The sequence below is a fragment of the Lissotriton vulgaris genome, chromosome 8, assembly GCF_964263255.1.
Source record: "Lissotriton vulgaris chromosome 8, aLisVul1.2, whole genome shotgun sequence".
Lineage (NCBI taxonomy): Eukaryota > Metazoa > Chordata > Amphibia > Caudata > Salamandridae > Lissotriton > Lissotriton vulgaris.
In genome coordinates this window covers 1,393,690,955-1,393,711,885 of record NC_141696.1, presented here as the reverse complement: position 1 = coordinate 1,393,711,885, position 20,931 = coordinate 1,393,690,955, and the positions used below count along the sequence as shown (strand labels likewise).

At 43.9% G+C, this 20,931-nt stretch overlaps 1 protein-coding gene across 2 annotated transcripts in view; it reads right to left on the bottom strand.

Annotated features, from left to right (window-relative positions):
- LOC147698808 (E3 ubiquitin-protein ligase TTC3-like) overlaps positions 1–20,931 on the bottom strand; it is a 1,930,429-nt gene that overhangs the window by 1,234,809 nt on the left and 674,689 nt on the right. For both annotated transcript variants that reach the window (XR_015299370.1, XM_086935404.1), the window contains exons 18-19: positions 1,083–1,220; positions 903–983 (exon numbers count right to left, since the gene is read on the bottom strand). Coding sequence is in view for 1 of the 2 variants with exons in the window: in XM_086935404.1 (XP_086791530.1) it covers positions 903–983; positions 1,083–1,220 (219 nt within the window). In the remaining variant the exon portion in view is untranslated. The remainder of the gene's footprint in view (positions 1–902; positions 984–1,082; positions 1,221–20,931) is intronic.

Sequence of the window (20,931 nt, the reverse complement as noted above, 5' to 3'; positions counted from 1 at the left end):
AGCAGGCAACATAACCATGGATATTAAATGAAGTGTTTCTTTCATGATGTGAACTGTGTATACCTTTGAAGCTGGGTGTAGTATATGTGTGAGGTATGAATGTGAGTGTGGCTGGTAAGGCTGTGATATAATGTGAGTTTGTTGTGGTGTTTGGTTGATCACAGTACAGGGTCTCTGCACAAATAATGTTCATAATGCACACTAATATGAAATGTTGAATCGCATACAAAAGTATTGTGTATAAAAGACAAAAAAGAAATGTTTATGTATTTAGAAAATGTTTTTATCTTTTAGAAAAAATTAATTTAATAAAAAATGTATGCATATGAATAAAACATTGCTGCATTCAATGTATTGATATAGCAAAGAGCCGCCCAGTGAGCTTTTCTAGCCTTTGTTGAAGAGATACAGGTCGAGTGGGAGTGCTCTTAGAGCCTTTATATATTTTCAGTTTTTTTCTCCCTTCTCCGAGACCTATAATTTACCTTTAGGGGGTACCTTTTGGATATTACATACTATGATTTCCGAGCGCCAGGACACCTAAGGGTAATCATGTGCTATATAAACGCATAACTTCCGTTCTTCAAATACTCACAGTAGCTTTATAATAGAAACAGATTGTGTCAATGTGAAGTTTTTGTTTTCAAGGTTTCATTCATTAGGATTGTGGGACTGTTGACTGTGTTTTCAAATACTTTGGTTAGAAGACCAACCACACAGGTATAGACATGGACTACCAATAGCTAGGTGGGTAATGGTAACTACAAATAGGCAGCAAACCATTCTTTTTAAAAAAAGACGCACACCTTTTAAAGTAATAGATAGAAATAGCTACTCTTAAATATTCACAATAACAACATCCTACTTTTAAAAAGTGTTAAAGTCAACATCCAAAGACTTACCTCGGGTTGTCCTATTCCCAAAAGAGCTCGAGCATGTCCATAAATAAGCACAACATAGTCAATCATAGCAAGGTGCAGTTTCTGTAAACAAGAAACCAAAGACTTAGCTCAAGAATAAATCAAGGTGAAAAGCAAAGAGTGATTAACCTAAACAACTAAGCAGCTAGATCCTCATCTTACCTTTAACTCGGAAGGATCAACCAAATCCAACAACTGTGAAAAAGCTTGCGCGGCACTGTGAAAACACTGGTCCGACAGAGCTGTGTGGCCGTTCTCAACAAAGGTCTTCAACTTTTCTTGAAGCCCATTCAAATCAATCTACAAAAACAAAGAATTCTTAAAAACCCACAACAGTATTGAACATTGGTATGTGTTAAGATACATAGCAAGACATATGACTTCATGGGCCATTGCAATGGTAAATGACAATGGTTTTTTTTTGTGTGTTTTTTTTATATTTCTTTTTATTGAACAGTTTCAACAAAACTCACAATCACAAAATCATGAATAAGCGACATCATAATCACGTATTTCCAAACATCAAAATCATATGTCGGGTCACATTTACAATATGAGAGAATTCAAGGGGTTTCCAGAGTTTCAGTATCCGTCTGGGGAGTAGGTGGAGTGCAGACATTCCCTCTATGTTGATTCCATGCCCCCATACCTTTACCTGTTTACCGGGGCACCCTCTTGCAACATAGACTGACTTCTCCCTGAACATGCACCAGTCTAAGTCTTCTGTCCACTTGCTCAGTTTGGGCGGTTGACTAGCTCCCCACTGCTGTGCTATATTCCTTTTTGCTTTCATGTATGTCAGGGTTGTCCATTGTGTAGTGTATGTATTGAGATCTGTCGGCTCCCAAACAATAAGGAGACACCTTCGAGCTTCGGGCTGTATGTCTATATGTAGGACTACCTATAGTGTTCGGTGTACGGCTTGCAAGTACGATTGTATGTGACGGCAATTCCACAAGATGTGTTTAAATCTCCCTGTTTCCCTGCACCCCCTTCTGCACTCTTCATTCTCTGCTTTACCCATTCGCACCAAGCCAGGTCCCATAATGTATGTCCTATGTAATATGTTGAGCTGCACCAACCTCAGCCTGGCCTGGATGGCAACCTCCCGCGGGGAGGAAACTGCCTGCAGCCAGTCCTCTTCGTCTAGCTCCAAGCCATCTCTGACCCATTTCTCCTTTAAGGCTTGCAGTGGTTCTGCTATGTAATTAATCTGTTTTTTTAATAAATAAGGGAAATGGCCTTCTTCAGGAGATGGCCATCAAGTATTCTGTCCTCTAGGGGGGAGGCTTCCGGAAGTCTGGTGTTCCCGGATACCTGTGTGAGCAGGGCGTGTCGTATTTGAAGACATCGATAATATTCAGTGTCTGCCAAGCTGTATTGCTGTTTGAGAGAAGTGAAAGGGATCACTGCCCCCAACTCAGATATCTTTAATTTGCGAAATTCCGATAAGGTCCCATTTGTCGAAACCCTTGGTTTTCCACAGGCTCCCCAGTCTCTTGAGCTCCATAGTAGAGTAGCCAGCGTGAATCTATCGTCCCATCCCAGTTGTTTGTTGGCCGCATGCCATACATGGATTGAGTATGCATTTGGACCAGTGAGAGAGAATCTGCGGTGTTTGGCATACAACGCTCTACTATAAACTCCACTTGGGAGCAGCCACCTGTCCATGTCGTACCCGGGATCGTCCGGACAACCATAAACTCCATGGTTGACCGCCGCAAGGTGGGACGCCCAATAATATCTTTGATATCTGGAAAACTGATACCCCTGTCGTACCAATTGAGCATCACTTAGATAACACAATTCGGGGCCTGCCGTCCCGAAGGAGTTCTCCTAAATGACAATGTTAATGGCTGAGGCAAAGTGAATGGCAACCTCACTATAAATGGTGGTAAATCTACTTCATTGGCATGTAAAGCTATGATTGAAAGAGTGTGACTGCCTTTCTGAGTGTCTTTTTACCAGAGTGGTCAGTAAATTGGCAGCATGAGGATTGTTGAACAGCTGACCAGGATTCAAGTACCACGTGCATTTCTAAGTGGGTCCAGGTTTTTAAAATGCATGAAGCCTATAAATTGCAACAGTGCAGTGCATTCCCTTACGATATAAACATGAAGGCATCTATTTAAAGATAAAACCCAGCTCTAGTCTGTTATTACTAATAGGTTGGATAGGCCATGTGCACCAACATTAGTTCCTTATTTTGACTTCAGGTTAAATCTATGCATGGTTGTAAGGCAGTCGTGTATTATATCTGGGTGAAGACATGTAATATGCAGCTGAAACCGTACTACATATTTAGCACAAAAGCTTGTTAACTAAGAAATGTAATTAGTTTGCAACTCACACAGCCCCACTACATCATAAAGGATAAGTTCTAGAACAAACAGTGTACAAAGGATGTAACTAGGATATGATCTGCCTCTTTTAAAAGCGGCTCGCCAGCAGATAAGTCACTACCTCTTATCTCTCCTTACTTTAGAGTGATTTGATTTATTTTGCTGTACATTTATACTTCCTGAGCGTTTCTTAATATCAATATGTTGTTTGCTATACCTCTATGCTCATTTCTTCGTCCTGTGACGCCTTAATTCTCATTTTTCAACTGCTGATGTCGCGTTATGCCTCTTTGCCTTGACCCGATGTTCCTTCATACCTATTTCCAATGCCCGATGTTCCCTCGTGGGTGGTGCTGGTTCGATCCCACTCCAACCCCCCTCCCTTGGACTTCCAATTTTCGGTCGTCCTTACCTTACTAATCTCCCTGCGCGACTGCGCTCCGTCTTTCCCGCTATCTTATAAACGCTTCCCTTCACTTTCAGCGCTTTCCAAAATGCGCTTCACCTGAGAAATGCGCTTCGCTTCGATCGCTTGACAAATGCGCTTCCCTTCGCATTCAAGGAAAGGCCATTAGCAACGCTCGCGTTGCTTGCCCCCTTCTCTAAGCGACTTTCCTCTTCTCCGACGGCTGAGCTCGAGCGCTCCTAGTATCCTGACAGTTGCTCTGCTCTGCTTCAGCCGTCGGAGACACCCTGCTCATCGTTAAACGCTACGCTCATTAACTATTCCTGATACTTATTTAGATAAATTAACTATACGATTTTTTGAATACTATTATTAATTCCCTACTGGGTACTACTATTACTAAAAACTCACCCCAAGCTCCCTATAACCTATTGTTACTAAAAAATCACCCCAGGCTCCCTATAACCTACATACCCTACCCTGTATAACAAAAAAAAAAAAACAAAAAAAAAAAAGAGAGACTACCCTTTACATTTTGAAGTTACATAAAAAAAAAAAAAAGGAGGAGAAAGAGAGTTGGACTCTTTATTAACAGAGGAAAAGTCTTATTACTTACCTCATTAATACCATTTTAGTTTCCCCTTATTTCTTCTACACCATGTCTGACATGGATTCTGAGGATGCCATGGCAAGTTCACCTGCACCTATTGCTAATTCTTTAAAAAAATTCCTTCAACAGGAGATTAAATCCTGTATGATGTCCTCTTTAAAAGAAGTCATGCTCTCTAAAAGACCGTGTGATTCCCAAGACCCCCCCTTATTCACGGCAAGAGACCCAGAAAGACTAAAAATTGTGAAAGCACTACTGGCCCAAGCGCCTCTCTTTGTATGGGAGGTCCTAGCACCTCAACTTGGATGGGGGGCCACCGCGCCCCACTTGAACCTGATGTCCCTCGGGACACTCCCTTGACCGGTGTCCATGGCGGCACAAATGTGTACGGTGTCCCTCGCGACACACCTTGGAATAGTGCTAATCCAAAAAAGAACTCTGGTTTTGACTCCTCCTCCTCCTCCTTTGACGACAACTCCTCAAAAGACCCCTCCGACGAATTTGTCTTTGACCTGGACGAAGTCCAGCAAGACTTCAATTCTCAACCTGATCCCGAACCAAGTTCTAAAAATACTATTTTGAACCCTATTGGAGAAGAAATGTTCTCTCCCTTAAACATTTCTCACCCTAACAGCTCAAAATGGTTCCCCCAGGAACATGTCTCCCAGTTTGTCACACGTTGGTTGAGAAACCTTTTGGATAGAAACACTAGGAATACAATGAGGTCCGAATTCTCCAGACCTACCATTGAGGAGAGGGTCTGTCAAACCCCGAACCTAGATCCAGATCTTATTAAATTCCTCTTTAAATTGGGGCGAGACCCTAGAAAAGGACTGGAGAGAGCCCTTAAAGGCTGCCAAGACCGTCTTTTAGATGTCTTAGGACCACTGGTTAGAATTTTAGATATGGCCGAACAATCCCATCTCTCCTCTACCCCCTTGAACGTCGACCTCGTTCGAGGATGGAGCCAAAGAGCCATTGTTCTCCTTGGCAATGCTAACGCCAGTCTAAATATTGAAAGAAGAAGGTCCATTTTAAACAAAATTAACCCTAAATTAGGGGACATGGCAGAAAAAGAACCCTCCCAAAACCCTAAAGGTCTCCTTTTCGGAGAAGATATAATCAAAGAGATTGGTAAATACGTCTCTACCTTTACTGCCCTCGATAGGGCTCAAAACAACCTGAGACGAGTCTTTAACACAAACCTTTTTGGTCAGGCCGACAGAAGGGGTCGCTCTTCCGGCCGAGGAAATCAACGACCCTATTCATCATTCAGGGGATCTGGAAGAGGCTTCTATCCCCCTAGACAACCCTTCTTTCCCCAAAGAGGAAGGGGTCCAAGAAACCGTGGTTCCAGAGGTCGCGGTGCTCCCAACACCTCAAACTCTACAAGTAAGAACTACTCCTCTTTCTTCTTTCCCTCCCATTGTAGGGGGCAGACTAAAACAATTTTATCATGTTTGGAATTCAATCACCCAAGATCCATGGGTTCTAGAAACTGTCTTGGGTTTCAAGATAGACTTTTTACAGATCCCCTTCCAATCACACTTACCCCAACCCTTTGTCCTTTCACAAGATCAGGAAAAGATCGTGGAGGAAGAAATTATTTCTATGCTCAAAAAGGGCGCAATAGTGGAGGTTCCCTGGTCCGATGCAAGATTCATAAGCACTCTTTTTCTTGTTCAGAAAAAGGACAGAGGGTGGAGACCGGTAATAAATCTTCGAGAAGTCAACAAATTTCTGGTCTATCGTCACTTCAAAATGGAAGGTATCCACCTTCTAAGAGATCTCCTTCTCGAAGGAGATTGGATGGTCAAGTTAGACCTGAAGGATGCCTACTTCACCATCCCAATGTACAAGGAACATCAAGCTTTCCTTCAATTCACTTGGAAAGAACGTCTTTACCAATTCCAAGCTCTTCCCTTCGGCCTCTCTTCTGCCCCTTGGTGTTTTACCAAGATCATGAAGTGTATTGTTACAATTCTAAGAGAAAGGGGTATCCGTCTCATCATCTACCTGGACGATATCCTTATGTCCCAATCCCATTCAGACCTCCTAAGAGATCTGAATACTTCAATGAACTTAATAGAGAGTCTAGGATTCATCATCAACAAAGAGAAATCCATTCTCTCTCCCTGCAAGACCATAGATTTCCTTGGCTTCACTCTGGACACTGTCAAATGTCTTCTCCTTCTTCCTACCAAGAAGATTGCCAAGATCCGGAAAGAGATCAGGTCCGTCTTGAAACAAGAGTCTTTGACTCTCCGCGAACTAGCCAGACTTCTAGGGCTTCTTTCCTCTTCCATCCAGGCCATTTTCCCTGGTCCTCTGAATTACCGCGCGCTTCAGCGAATAAAGAGAAAAGCACTCAATTCAGGTCTATGGTATGGAGATCTTGTCTCTCTAGACCCAGATGCCAGAGCAGAGCTCTTTTGGTGGCTCGAAAACTTAGACGCCTGGAATGGCAAAGCCATCTTTGGCTCTTCCCCAGATTTTGTCCTAGAATCAGACGCCAGTCTTCATGGCTGGGGTGCACGCTTGGAAGACCAGAACACCGGTGGGGTTTGGACCCTGACGGAATCTTCTCAACACATAAACTTTCTGGAATTGACAGCTGGCTTATACGCTCTTATGAGCTTCAAACACTCCATCCAAGGGAGGTCTGTTGTTCTGAAAATGGACAACATTTCTGCTGTTGCCTATATCAATCGCCTTGGAGGAACGAAATCTGCAGATCTCTCCAATCTTGCCAGGAAACTTTGGATGTTCTGTCTAGAACACAAAATTTCCTTCAGGGCGGAATATCTTCCAGGGAAGTCAAACATTTCTGCAGACTGGAATTCAAGATTCCTTGTAGATTTTTCAGACTGGAAACTCTATGTGAACGTCTTCAATTCCCTTTTCCACTTTTGGGGTCCAATAGACGTGGACTTATTTGCCAGCAGGCTTACCTTCCAACTTCCCAACTATTTCAGTTGGATGCCGGACCCGGGCGCTCTCGCTGTGAACGCCTTTCTCCAACCATGGTCCCACTTCCTGAGTTATGCCTTTCCCCCTTTCGCCATGATTTAGAGGGTCCTCCAGAAAGTCAGATTAGAACAATGCCTTCTGATCCTAATTACTCCCTTTTGGCCGTCCCAAGCTTGGTTCCCGACAGCCCTGGAACTAGCATGCGACATTCCCTTTCTGATCCCAGCCTCTCAAGGCCTGGTCTCAAACGCAGACGGGGAAGATCATCGTCTTATTCTCGAGGGGAATTTGAACCTTCTTGCTTGGAAAGTGTCAGGCAATCTAACGAATTGTATGGACTTTCGTCGACAGCTCTCTCTCTTCTCGGAGAATCTTGGGCACCAGGAACACACCTCAGGTATAACAACATTTGGAAGAAATGGTTTCATTGGTGCCTGGAAAGGAATCCCGATCCCGTGGAGACTCCTGTCGTCAATATCGTGAATTTTCTGGTCGAACAATTTGACAGAGGCCTTTCTTATCGCTCTATTAATTGTTTTAGATCCGCAATCTCCGCGGGCCACTCCCTCATCAACGGTAAATCGGTAGGTAAAAATCCTATTTGTAGAGTCCTCAAGGGTATAAGATTGAGGAGACCTCCTAAACCTAAGTATCAGACCCTTTGGGATGTTAAATGTATTTTAGACCTTTTTTGTTCTTGGCCTGATAACTCTTCCCTTAATAGAAAATTTCTCTCCTTCAAACTCGCCACTCTCTTGTGCCTAGTTTCCTGTAGAAGAGTTTCTGACATCAAAAGCTTAGACATTTCTAATAGATGTTATGATATATTTGGTGTCAAATTTGAGTTAATCAGAAGGACGAAAACCATGTCAGATTTTATCTTTTATCCTCGTTTTGACACCTTCCCTAAACTTTGTGTTGTTGCTTGTATGAAAGAGTATGACTCTAGAATGTCTCTCCTACGTCCTAACGATGCAAATCAACTTTTAGTTTCTTTTGTGTAACCTTTTAAACCGGTCTCTTCCACTTCTATAGCTAGATGGGTTAAGTCTACCATGAGTCTTGCTGGTATCGACCTCTCTAAATTCCAAGCACACTCTATCAGAGGAGCTATGGCCAGTAAATCCTTCTGGTCAGGTGGTAAGTTGGATGATATTTTGAAAGCTGCTGACTGGTCAAATGCTAACACCTTTGCTCGTCATTACTGCAAGCCTATCGAGCATATGTCTGATGTTGTCCTTCGGGGCTACGAACATGCATAATGTAGCCTCCGGTCTTGTAATGAAATTGCGATTCTCCTATTAACATGACCAGAGAATCTGGATTTCATTAAAGACACGGAGGCTGACATTATCCCTCCCTCCTCCCTTTTACAACTTTGATATGCCTTTATGAAATTATCGACTGCTTCAATTGCTGTTAATCTCTTATTACTCTACTATTGTTTTTGAGATTTTATAGCTCTATAGGCTCTTGATTCTTAATCATCTCTTTCTTTCAGGCAATTCTATTTGACTGGATTTCCATTGAGGAGCTTTCCATCAGGATATTGGAGATACTGGAGTTCCTTCCTCGATGTTTCTTCCTGATTCTCTCCGTTTGTGAAGTCCTTCCTGCTGCTGCGATTCTTTTAAAAGAGGCAGATCATATCCTAGTTACATCCTTTGTACACTGTTTGTTCTAGAACTTATCCTTTATGATGTAGTGCGGCTGTGTGAGTTGCTTATTAAAGGATAATGCATAATGTCAGCCTCCGTGTCTTTAATGAAATCCAGATTCTCTGGTCATGTTAATAGGAGAATCGCAATTGTAAACATTAGGGATATATACCTGGCTCTGTGATTACAAGTACTTTCTTTAGATTTTACATCTACAAACTATGTCTAAATTATTTGTTTTATCAAAACTGAAATCAAAACTAGATCGAAACAGGGATCAGCACCTTTATGTTAAACAATTTTGCTTAAGTTCTAGGTTAAATTGAGCCTAAGATCTAAAACCCTGCCACACTGCAGCCCAGTCACACTTATTCGTACATTTGAGAACTACAGAGTAATATAAAGTGAGAATAATATCTGTACATTTTAAAATCAAACAGAGAAAAATCGATTGCCATGCTCTGTAACATTAGTTCTATCATAATTCTACCACGCAATTCACTTGAAATGAAACCTTTGGTAACACTCTTTGTAGCAGAGACACTCTAACTGCAGATTCCTCACGTTTTGTATAGTCCCAGGCAGCAGACTGGACATCGAAGGTTTTTTAACATAGCCGCTGTGTGCCGGTAGGTGGGGTTGTGTGGCTCAGTGTCCACCTCATAAGTCAGGGCTAAAGCCGAATAGAAGTGCCAGCCAACCATTCTGATGTCCGTTTCTTTCTTGACAAAGGCAGTGCCATTGGACGCAGAACTCAAAAGGATCAATTATTTGTGCCTGTGAACAGATCTCTAATTTAGGATCTTGTTTGTGTTCTTTTTTTTAAAGATGGAAGAGAGTCCATTAACCAAAATGGGAAGGCAATGAGGAATTTGCATTTAGACCGACCTTCCACCAGAATGAATGTAACCAAAGATAAGAAAAATGTTTTTTCGATGGATACTTCCAAGCATCTTTAGAATAGATACCAAAGAAGTAGTTGCCCGGTGGTCAGTCTGTGGAATGATCCAGAGTAAAAAGTCCGGCAGGACCAAATGGCCAAAAGTCTTTCTGTCTGACCTGGCTGTCAACCTAGTAGTGATTCATAAAAGTGTGTACTGACGCCCACATCACAGCATGTCAGATGTCAAAGATAGGCACTCAACCTGCAAGGGCAACAGTGGCAGTATTGGAATGGGCCCTCAGGCCCTCTCGGTGCTGCTTCTTGGCCACTGCATAGCGGATCTTAATGGAGAGGACTATTCACTGTGTCAGAGTCCTTTATTGCACTGCCTTGCCTTTGCCATCAAAAATTCAGCAAAGAGCTAACTGTCCATCCGATTGATCTTTGGTGCGAACAATATAAAAGCTCAATGCTCTTCTGGAGTCGAGGGGTGAGACTGAGCCAATAATGTCCGAAGTGTGATGGACTCTGACATGAAAGGGAGTCAAAGCCTGTGGTAGAAACGCTGCTCTCGTCTTTACAATATCAATAAATACCCTTGTTTGAACAACAGAAAAGAAAAATGGTTAAAATGAAAGAATCTGATAAACACTATGCATTAAGATCTAGTTAACTTAAGAAGTTTTTGTTCTCTGGAAAGACTTCGTATAAAACCACAGAATGGGTCGATTTCTCGAATTTTAATTTAGCTGATGTATTATAATGTCAATTTATTACAGGTTGGTGCAATTGTGACAATCAGAGGTTGCATGTTTGCATTTGAAAAATGCTTTTCCTTTCTTTTTTCGACCGCTGATATACATATGAAATGAGGTCTTTTGGGTGCTATTTTCCAGTTCACATGCATAACTGATATAATACTGTAATTAATGTAATGGCTGTGATTTCTGCCAATAAAAAAAGGAAAGGGAAAAAAACACAAACTCCTGAAAGGAAAACTCGTTAATTCAGAAGTTCCGATCTGTGTACCTGTAGCACCTCGCAATACACACTACCTTTTGCCTACCACCCCATAATAGAACAAAACCCTTTACGACGCATATCACAAATAAGAATAGTACATCAAAAGAACAGTGATCAAAACACCAAGTGAACCCAAAATCAAAATTGCATAACAAAAAGCCTCACATACAGCATCACAATACTTTAAGCATGGCACTTCAATAACACACTTGAACACTCTTAACCATCGAAATCCTTCCACCCTATTAATACTTACAACCTAAATTAATCAGGAACAGCACAGAAGGACAGGTTCTCCGAAAAATACACACCTGAAAATCTCCTATCACTAAGGACTTGTCAACAAGGACATTATAAAAGCAGAAAGGAGGTGCTCTTTAACCTGCAACCATCTTCTGCTGCCAAAACTGTGAATACAGGGATATTCCAAAATTTTAAACGCCCCCAAAAAATACAAATAGGGGGGCGTGGTCGCCGCGAATGGCGTGAGACGTGCGCCGTGTGAGCTCCCGGAAGCCGTAATCTTCAGCTGCCTGTAACACAGAGCTGGGACCACAAATTTTGGTGCACAGATAGCAGAATAGCTGGGGCACCTCCAGAAGAGCGAACAACGGCCCGGTTTGGCCTGGAGTGGGGGCGTGGACATCGGGCCTTCTTTGATCGGACCCGGCGGCGGCTGCCATTTTGACTATTGCGTTCCCGGGCATCCCCCAGTGCTGCGAACCGCCGATCACCTCTTCCGGCCCTACCGACGAGTCACGGGGCAGCAGAGCAGCTGTGGCACTCATGCAGGTAGCGGCCAGGAGTGACCCGGCGAAGGAGCGCAGGCCCCCTGCCCTTTGGGGCTGGAACTGGCGGCGGTCGCCATCTTGTCTGTGGTGATCCCAGATCACCCAGTGCTGTGTGTGGCTGCTCTGCCTTGGGGATCCTGTGCCCTGAGGGGAGCGAGGGGCCCCTGTGTGTGGCTCCCAGTGCCTGGGGGGCAGCTGAAATGCAGGGTACTCCGACATCCTGGACTGCCACGACTGCCGTCCTGGGCCCTCGCCTCCCTCAAGAGCTGTTGTGATGCAGAGAGCTGCTGCTACGAGCTCCTGAGGCGGCGGCCTCCTTCTGCATCGGTTGGAGGGACTGAGAGAGGATGTTGAGGGGCACCTGCTGAATACAGACACTCAGAGGAATTAACAGTGCCTATGCATTGACCTGACCTGGGAGTGGTGGCCCCCGGCCTGGTGGATCTCCGAGACGGTTTGAGCTTTTGTCCCTCTTCGCCCGGCCCACACTGCTCTTTTACTGGACTTCTGCGGCACCGAAGCTCGGAGCCGGGGTGGGGACACCTCTTGCTGAATTGACTCCCTGCATATCCTCCTCTGAACCCTGCACTTCGCTGGCTATACGCAGCCCAATGGATTGATTCGGTCAGAGGTCTACTCCAGCAGACTGCCCCTTGTGCGACTGGGAGTTCTACGGACCACGACGAGGGCCCTCCAGTAGCTGAGGGCCCTCCAGTAGCTGAGCCCCCCCCTGCCGCTGGTGGGTCCTCTGCTCGTCCCGACCTCCTGGGACCTTCGGCGAGGGTGGATGTGATTTAGCCTAAGGGGGCTTGCTCGCTAGCGTCCACTGCGCTAGCGGCGATACTATCTGCGAGCAGTCCCTACACCCCTCATCATCCAGTGGACCTAGCATGGCGATCTGGCTTGCTGCTGTGGGCATTGTGTAATGACATTAATCCCCGATTCCCAGTGACGACTCCAAAACCTGTTTGCAGTGTAGTCCTCGGCGGCATCGGCCCCTACAACTTGGCTGCATAGCCACTGGCATTCCCCATGACAAGGTCCTCACGACGTTGCCGATCCCTGCAATCTTGCAGCCCTTCGGCCTGTGAGCGAACGGTACCCTTGGGTGGCTCCCACCATCCCCCCGCCTGACTCAGCCACCCTGACAGGGGACCGGAGAGAGCTCGGCCTAGAGGAGAGATTACTCACACAAAAGCAGGGACGGAATTTGCGACTTCCTAGAAGGACAACCTGGTTGCGGCGCTCTGGAACAAGCCGGGCCCTGCCGCCTCTGGTGCAATGGTGTCATTGACGGGAGAAGACTCAGCACCAGTCACGCAGTCCTTCATAACCAGTTTCATACAGGAACTTAAGTCGGAAATTGGCTCTTTGCAGTCAGAGGTCCATTCCTGTGTCAGGGAACTCAGAAAAGAGGTCACTGTGTTATATTCTGACTTACTAGGTATTTCCCTTTTAATCTATCCCTGTATATATTTCCCTTTTAATAGAATCCTTGTTCTTAGTTGCGCATGCACACTGTCCATGTCATTCCATTTAGAATTGTTATGATCTGAAATGATATACTGGCTTGGCTAACTTGAAGGTTGGAAGTACTGTGCTGCAGCTGAATAAATCCTGGACTTATCAATATACCATTGGATTTCTCTTTATTTGTTACAAATTGGCGACGAGGGTGACCAGTACCTACTACTTCTACATCAGCAGCACAGGAGTGGTACAAAACTGGAAATTGGGAAGTTTTTGGAGTATTTGCAGTGGTTTACCCATTTCCAGAAGGTCTTGCATTGTGGATTTACTTTTCAAAAGTACTTGGATCTTCCTCCAAAAGCTATCGTTTTGGAGTGTGACCTGTGCCTACAAGGATACAAGGAAAGATCCGTTTCTACATCCATTTTGCTGGAACTACGTAATGTTCTATGAACTCTAAGTGAACCTGAATGACAACCGCTATCACCGTTTTCTATCATTGCATTACGTGAAAACTACGATCTTTGTAAGTTTTTCCATGAATTTTTACAGCGTTTAAACAAATACATCGCGTTTACCTTTGAAAACGGCACGCGAGTAGTTTTCTGTTTCCCCTTCCGTGCGCTGCTTAGCGTGCTGTATCCATGGAGACGGGAAAACGGAACGCGTTTTAGAAGTTGTTTATTCACAGCGCGTCTCGCTCAGGGTATTTGTGCCACGTATAATAACTTTTGAACAACGAAGGCACTGCAACGAAGGCACTACGATCGAAGGTACTTTTTGACTGAATTCAAGGAGATTTACTGCACATTGGAATATTACTCCTATGCAGATTTCATTGGATGTTCGCTGATGTACACAGCTGGTGTACTCATTAACTTATATCTCATTAATTAATAGCAGTTAGTGTATGGTATTTTTTTTTTTTTTTTATTGTGTTTCATTTGTTTATGCTATTTACATTTCATTTATTTTTGTTCATTGCTGTGATACTTGCTTTTAATAATTAATATGCAGTTCGATCCTCCTTCAAAATTCTTACAAAGCAAAGGCGATCCTCCCATTCCGTGGAACAGATGGAAGGAGGAGTTTATGACTTATTTAAAAGCTATTGATGGGGAAAGGATGGGGAATGAAAGGAAGAAAAATATTTTCTTACATTGCCTGGGATCTGAAGGGCAAGCTATTTTCAGAAATTTACCATCCATTCCTGGTGATAATGGGGTTTTTGATGAGGCCATGCTTCGTGTTGAAACACGTTTTAAACCCACCACTAGTCTAGCTTTAAATCGATACAAGTTTTATACCAGAACGCAAAAAGAAAATGAATCTTTTGATGATTTTCTAACAGGTTTGAGAGCTTTAGTCATGCCATGTAATTTTGGTAATATGACAGATGAAATGCTTAGAGATAACATAATTGTGAATGTTAAATGCAAGAAAACACAAGAACAGTTGTGGATCGTGGGTAACCCAACTCTATTGGAGTGTATTTCTACTGCTAAAGCTTTTGAGCAGTCTAACAAATGGATGAAAACAATAGAGGAAACAAGCAATAAGAGTGGTAAGAGTGATAAGTTAACTGAAGAAGTATGTGCAATGAACAATTTTGCAAGAGGTCCCCAAAGTCATAAGTTTGGACCACGTAACCGCATCGTGTGTTTTAGATGTGGGAGTTACAATCATGTTGCTACGTTTAAATTTTGCCCTGCTTTAGGCAAGGAGTGCATCAAGTGTGGAAAAGTGGGTCATTTTTCCAACTCATGTAGAGAAGACAAAAAGAAAGGTGGGGATAAAGGAAATTATTTCAAGAAAAAGGAAGTTTCTTGTGTGAGAGATGAAACAGACTATGATTCAAGTCTGGTTAGATATGAACATGCTGTGTCTGATGAATCAAACAGAGTAAGTGGGATGATTGTGTCTATTATAAGTATAAGTTTGCTTGAGGAGGATTATTTGGAGTCTCCAAAATGTGTTGTTAGGTTTAAAGGAGTAGAGTTAGAGTTGATGGCTGATTCTGGGTCTCCTTGGACCATCATAACTGAAAAGTATTTTGATGAAAAGTACAGGAACATAATTTCTAAAAGTGAATTGTGTCCTCCCGACATTATGGCAAAAGGTTTCAATGAATCAAGTATTGATTTTATAGGATATATTGCCTCCATGATTTATTTTAAAGATCAATCTGCATATATCAAACTGTATGTGGCTGTGAAGGGAGTGAATGTTTTGGGGTGGCGGGATCAATTCAGACTTCACATTACGTTGAATCCACGCAACAAAGATCCGGTCATGGTGTCATATGATTGTGATATGTCAGAAGATAGTATCAGATCAGTAGAAGAGAGTAATGTTTGGAAGATTTTGTCGGATGAGTTTCCTAGTGTGTTTTCAGACAAATTAGGTAAATTAAGTGGTTTCACTCATGTCATCAAGCTTAAACAACGAGCTATGCCAGTTGTACAAAAACTTAGGCCAGTACCACTTAATGTTAGAGAAGAATTAAGTGACGCACTTAATGACATGTTAAAAAATGATGTCATAGAAGAAATAGAGTCATCCGAATGGGTTTCGCCAATGGTTTTGGCACGCAAACCTGACAAATCTTTGAGGTTGTGCATAGATTTGAGAGCGCTCAATGCAAATATAGTGGTAGACTGTCATCCCCTGCCCAATATCAACGAAGTTGTGAGTATGCTGGGAGGTGGTATTATATTTTCCACGTTGGACTTGAGATCGGCGTATCATCAGGTTGTGTTAGCAGAGGAGTCACGCCATCTCACTGCTTTTATCACACCCCAGGGTTTGTTCCAGTTTAAACGTATGCCGTTCGGTTTGGCGTCGGCAGCCTCTGTTTTTCAGAGATCTATGTACCATATATTCAAGGACATGAGTGAGTACGTGAAGTGCTTCCAAGATGATATTTTGGTTTTCTCCAAAAATGATGAGACACACATGGAGCATCTGAGGAATGTGTGCAAGATGTTAGATAAGTTTGGACTTACTATTAAGAGTAAGAAGTGTAAGTTATTTCAAAAAACTATAGAATATTTGGGACACACAATCTCTGGTAATGGTGTTGCTCCAAAAAAATCTTTGGTAGACGCTATTTTAAAGGCTCCTGCACCAGATTGTAAGGACAAGTTGTTGTCGTTCCTAGGACTGTGTGAATATTACAGTAAGTTTATTGCAAACTTTGCGACCAAGATGGAGCCGTTAAGGGAGTTAACAAGGAAGGAGGTAGAGTTTTTGTGGGGATCTAAACAGCAAGATGCTTTCGAAAGTGTCAAACTCGATATGGTGTCAGCACCTACTTTAAAGCCATTTTGTTTGAATAAACTTTGCATATTGACAGTAGATGCCAGCCTTTATGGGTTAGGTTGTGTACTTTCACAACGTTCTGGAAAGGAAGATTGGAACGTTGCGTTTGCATCCAGATCTTTGAACCAAACTGAAAGACGGTATGCTGTCATAGAAAAGGAGTTGTTAGGATGTGTATGGGGCGTTGAACATTTCCGGAATTACATTTGGGGTGCAAGGTTTTTAATACGCACTGATCACAAACCATTGGTGAGCATTCTCTCACCTGGTGGAGGGTTAAATGCCACAGCTCGCATTGCAAGATTGATGTCACGTTTGCAAGAATATAGTTTTGACATTGAGTACGTACCTGGAAAGCTAAATGTGACTGCAGACTGTTTGTCTAGATTGCCTTGTACTAACTCTGGAGTTGAAGAAGATACAGAGGTGGTAACCAGTATTTCTGAAATGTTTTCAGAAAAATACAAGGTTATATCAGAAGACATGTGGACGAAAGGTATGAATGAGGATGATTTGCTGTGTAAGGTCAGGGACTATGTAAGGTTGGGATGGCCTTCCAAAGAGTGTATTCCTGCTGAGATTACACCATTCTACAACGTTGCTGATGAGTTGGCAATTGAGGGAGATCTTTTGTTCAGAGCTGGAAAATGTATTCCACCGTTGGCTGTAAGAGGTGTTATTTTACAAATGAGTCATGAATGTCATATGGGAATGTCTTCTATGAAAAGACTGATCAGGTCTAGTTTCTGGTGGCCAGGAGTTGATAGATTAGTGGATAAGTTTGTCAGGGAGTGTCCTGAATGCATTGAGAGTGATAAGTCGTGTAAGTGTGATCCGGCACCTTTAGTTCCTGTGAAGTGGCCAGATCATCCATGGCAAAAGTTAGGGATTGATATCGCTGGTCCGTTCAATTTCTTACCACAAGAATGTAGGTTTGCCATTGTTGCTGTGGACTATCACTCAAAGTGGCCTGAGGTCAAACTTGTACCTCATCCAAATACTGAAAGTGTTATTTTGTTTTTAAAAGAGATTTTTTCCAGAGAAGGTTCTCCTGAGTGTATTGTATCAGATAATGGGGTACAGTTCAAGTCCTCACTCATGTCAGAATTTTTGAGCACGTATGGAATTAAGCATTGTACTACAGCTCTGTATGAACCACAAGGTAATGGACTAGTGGAGAGATATAATAGAGTCCTCAAGGAAGACTTACTTTGGGCTCGAAAATCTGGAGGTTTGTGGAAAGATAAATTGAGAGAAAAGTTATGGTTATACCGTATTACACCTCATGCCACTACTGAAGTCTCTCCTTTCCGTTTACTAAAAGGTAGAGATCCTGCTTCGGGATTATGTCCTTGGTGGTTTAAGAAAAGTTGTAGTCAACAAGTGACTGATGTGAATATTAAGGATGTGGCTGAAAAAGTGGAACTCAAACAAGACAAATATAAATACAATTATGATTCTAGGATGAATGTTAAGCAACCAGTATTCATGGTTGGAGATGTTGTTAGGATTCGCAAACCAGGATACATTGCTAAAGGAGAAAACAAATTTGGTAAGCCAATGAAGGTTATGCGAGTTTATCATAATAGTGTTGTTACTCAAGATGGGAAAAGATGGAATGTAAGAAGAGTTTCAAAATGTGTGCCATAGTTGTTTCATATATATACATTATTTATGCATTCTAGATTTTTTGCATTTACAGCATTTAAGGTCATGTCTGTTTCTTTTCTTTAAGGGGGAAAATGTGTTATATTCTGACTTACTAGGTATTTCCCTTTTAATCTATCCCTGTATATATTTCCCTTTTAATAGAATCCTTGTTCTTAGTTGCGCATGCACACTGTCCATGTCATTCCATTTAGAATTGTTATGATCTGAAATGATATACTGGCTTGGCTAACTTGAAGGTTGGAAGTACTGTGCTGCAGCTGAATAAATCCTGGACTTATCAATATACCATTGGATTTCTCTTTATTTGTTACACTGACCTTGGTGAGAGAGTGGATGGCCTCGAAAAGACTGTGGATGCCCGAACAGAGCATCAAGAGCACCTCTGGCAGCGGCTGGCTACCCTAGAAGCACAGTATATCGATCTACAACTAAAGCAAGAAGATTTGGTAAATCGGAGCCGCCGTAACAATCTCTGCATTAGGGGGATTCCGGCTGAGGCAGAGGGGTCAGACATCTTTACTTTTGTTGCAACACAGTTGCATGACATCTGGGGCGATGATGCTGCTTCGCCACCGGCCTTAGACCGAGCGCACTGAGTCTCGGGCCCTCCCAAACGTACAGGCCTGGTCCCTGACATTCTTACTCGGGCCCACTTTTTTTTTTACAGAGAAGGAGGCAATTCTCAAAGCTGCGCGCTCCAAACCAGAGCTCACTTACAAAGACACCATCATACAGATTTTTCAAGACCTTGCACCCACTACACTGCGCAGAAGCCGAGATTTCAAGCCATTAACAGATAAGCTACGGAGCCTAAAAATCCAGTACCAACCCTTTCGCGCTCATCTTTCAATTTGAGTCCAAACGCCAGATGTTGCGATCCTTCCAGTAAGCAGCACAGCTCCTACACCTCTCCATCACGCCACCATCAAGTCCAACACGCCTACCCTCCCGAGCCCGGGTACCAGTAGAACCTCACACTTTCACCCAGGGGAGCAATCCGCTTCCCAAGCCAAGCAAGACATTATTCAACATATTAGATCCATGGAAGAATGCCACTCACCAGCTAGCTCTCGCCCCTGCACGCCCTAAACGAATGGACACGCTTCTCTATCTGCTCCGTCTAGATTCACCGTCCGCACCTGATACCTTGAACTGATGAGTCGGTCCCCTGCTCTGTGGCGGGTGAGCACCCAGCTCCACACTTTAGGGACTGGTGGCGCAGGGATGCCCTCCTTGCTGTCACGCCCTAACCTTGGACTACCCGCCCACCCCTTCTCCTGGGAGAGTCAATTCTCCAAGATGACCTGTGCCTTTAGGCCGCGATTGTCCCTGGACTGGATCAGGAAAATATGGCCCTGTTGGCCAACGTTATGTTTGGTATATTTTGATCACCCATTTTTCTCTTTTCCTCCTCACCTTCTCTTTCCTCTTCTTTATCCTTCGCTATGGCGGGTGGGGTTGCCCCACAAGAGGATTATTCCCTCGCAATGGGAGCGATTTCTCTTTCCCCTTCCTTCCTGCAATAGCACTCTGCCCCTCACTATGGCGTTATGGATTGCTTCAAGCCCTGACAATACCGTGGCTACCGCCCCATGCTTGAAGATCTTGTCCCTCAATGTTAAGCGACACCAGATATGGCACTACCTCTTGCATCAAAACCCAGATATCATCCTCGGCCAGGAGACCAACCTTATAAAGGCCGATGTCCCTAGTATGGCTCACCCTCGCTAGCCACTTCAATTCTGGGCTACAGCCCCCTCTAAAATGGCTAGAGTAGCGATACTCTGTAGACCTGGCATCAGGCAGGGGGAATCCAGGGTGTTTCGTAGCCAAGACGGCCGCTTTGTTAGGGCAGGGGTCAGGATCGGACACCGCTCTTTCACACTGTGTAATATTTATGCGCCTAATCAAGCGCAGGACTCTATCTTCGGGCGATCCTACTGGAACTTGTCCGTCAGGCTGCTCCTTCACTGATCATAGGGGGAGATTTTAACATTGTGAGAAAGTGCCATCTTTCTTGCCTTGGTATGCCCCCACTTTTTTCTGAATTACTGATGTGCTTTGACTGAGTGTGCCCTGGGCTCTTGCCAACCAGGTACACAGGGCCTGTGTTCCTTCCCTAAAACTGTACTGAAACAAAACCCAATAGGCATCTATGGCCACCTGTCAGCCCCTAGTAATTGGTACCCTAGGTACCTAGGGCATAGTGACCAGAGAAGACCCCTGAGGGCTGTAGCAATTATTGTGCCACCCTCAGGGGCCCTGGCACCCACACACTGCCTTTGCAGGCTGAGTGCCTAAGTACAGAACTAAAACCAGAGTCGACATGGCACACATCCCTGTGTGCCATGCCCACAGAACCCACTGCCCTGGCAAACTTCAGTCACCCCTATAGCTGGGTGCCCTATGCCAGAGGTGTGGGCACGGGTGCATGAGGCCTGTGCCCCTACAGTACCCAGGGCCATTCCTGGGCACTGTAAGTGCAGTGATGCCATCAAGAGTATATGGTGCTGGGAAGTTGGCATTACGAACTCCATAGCACCATAATGCCTACACTGAAGACTGACAAGTTTGGTATTAAACTTCTGAGCACATTAAACCCGCACTGATGCCAGTGTGGGATTTAATGTAAAATGCAACAGAGGGCAACTTAGAGATGCCCTCTGAAACCCTAACCTACAATCCACGTCTGGCTGAGTGGCTGCAGAGGCTGCCACACAACAGACATGTTGCTGGACCCCTGGGTAGGAGAGCCCCCGCTCTCCTGGGCCTGCAACAATGCACATCCTGAGCGAGGTGCTAGGTCCCCTCCCCCAGGATGGAAGGGGGAAGCTTCAAAGGCATGCCGCCTCTGTAAGCTTCACCA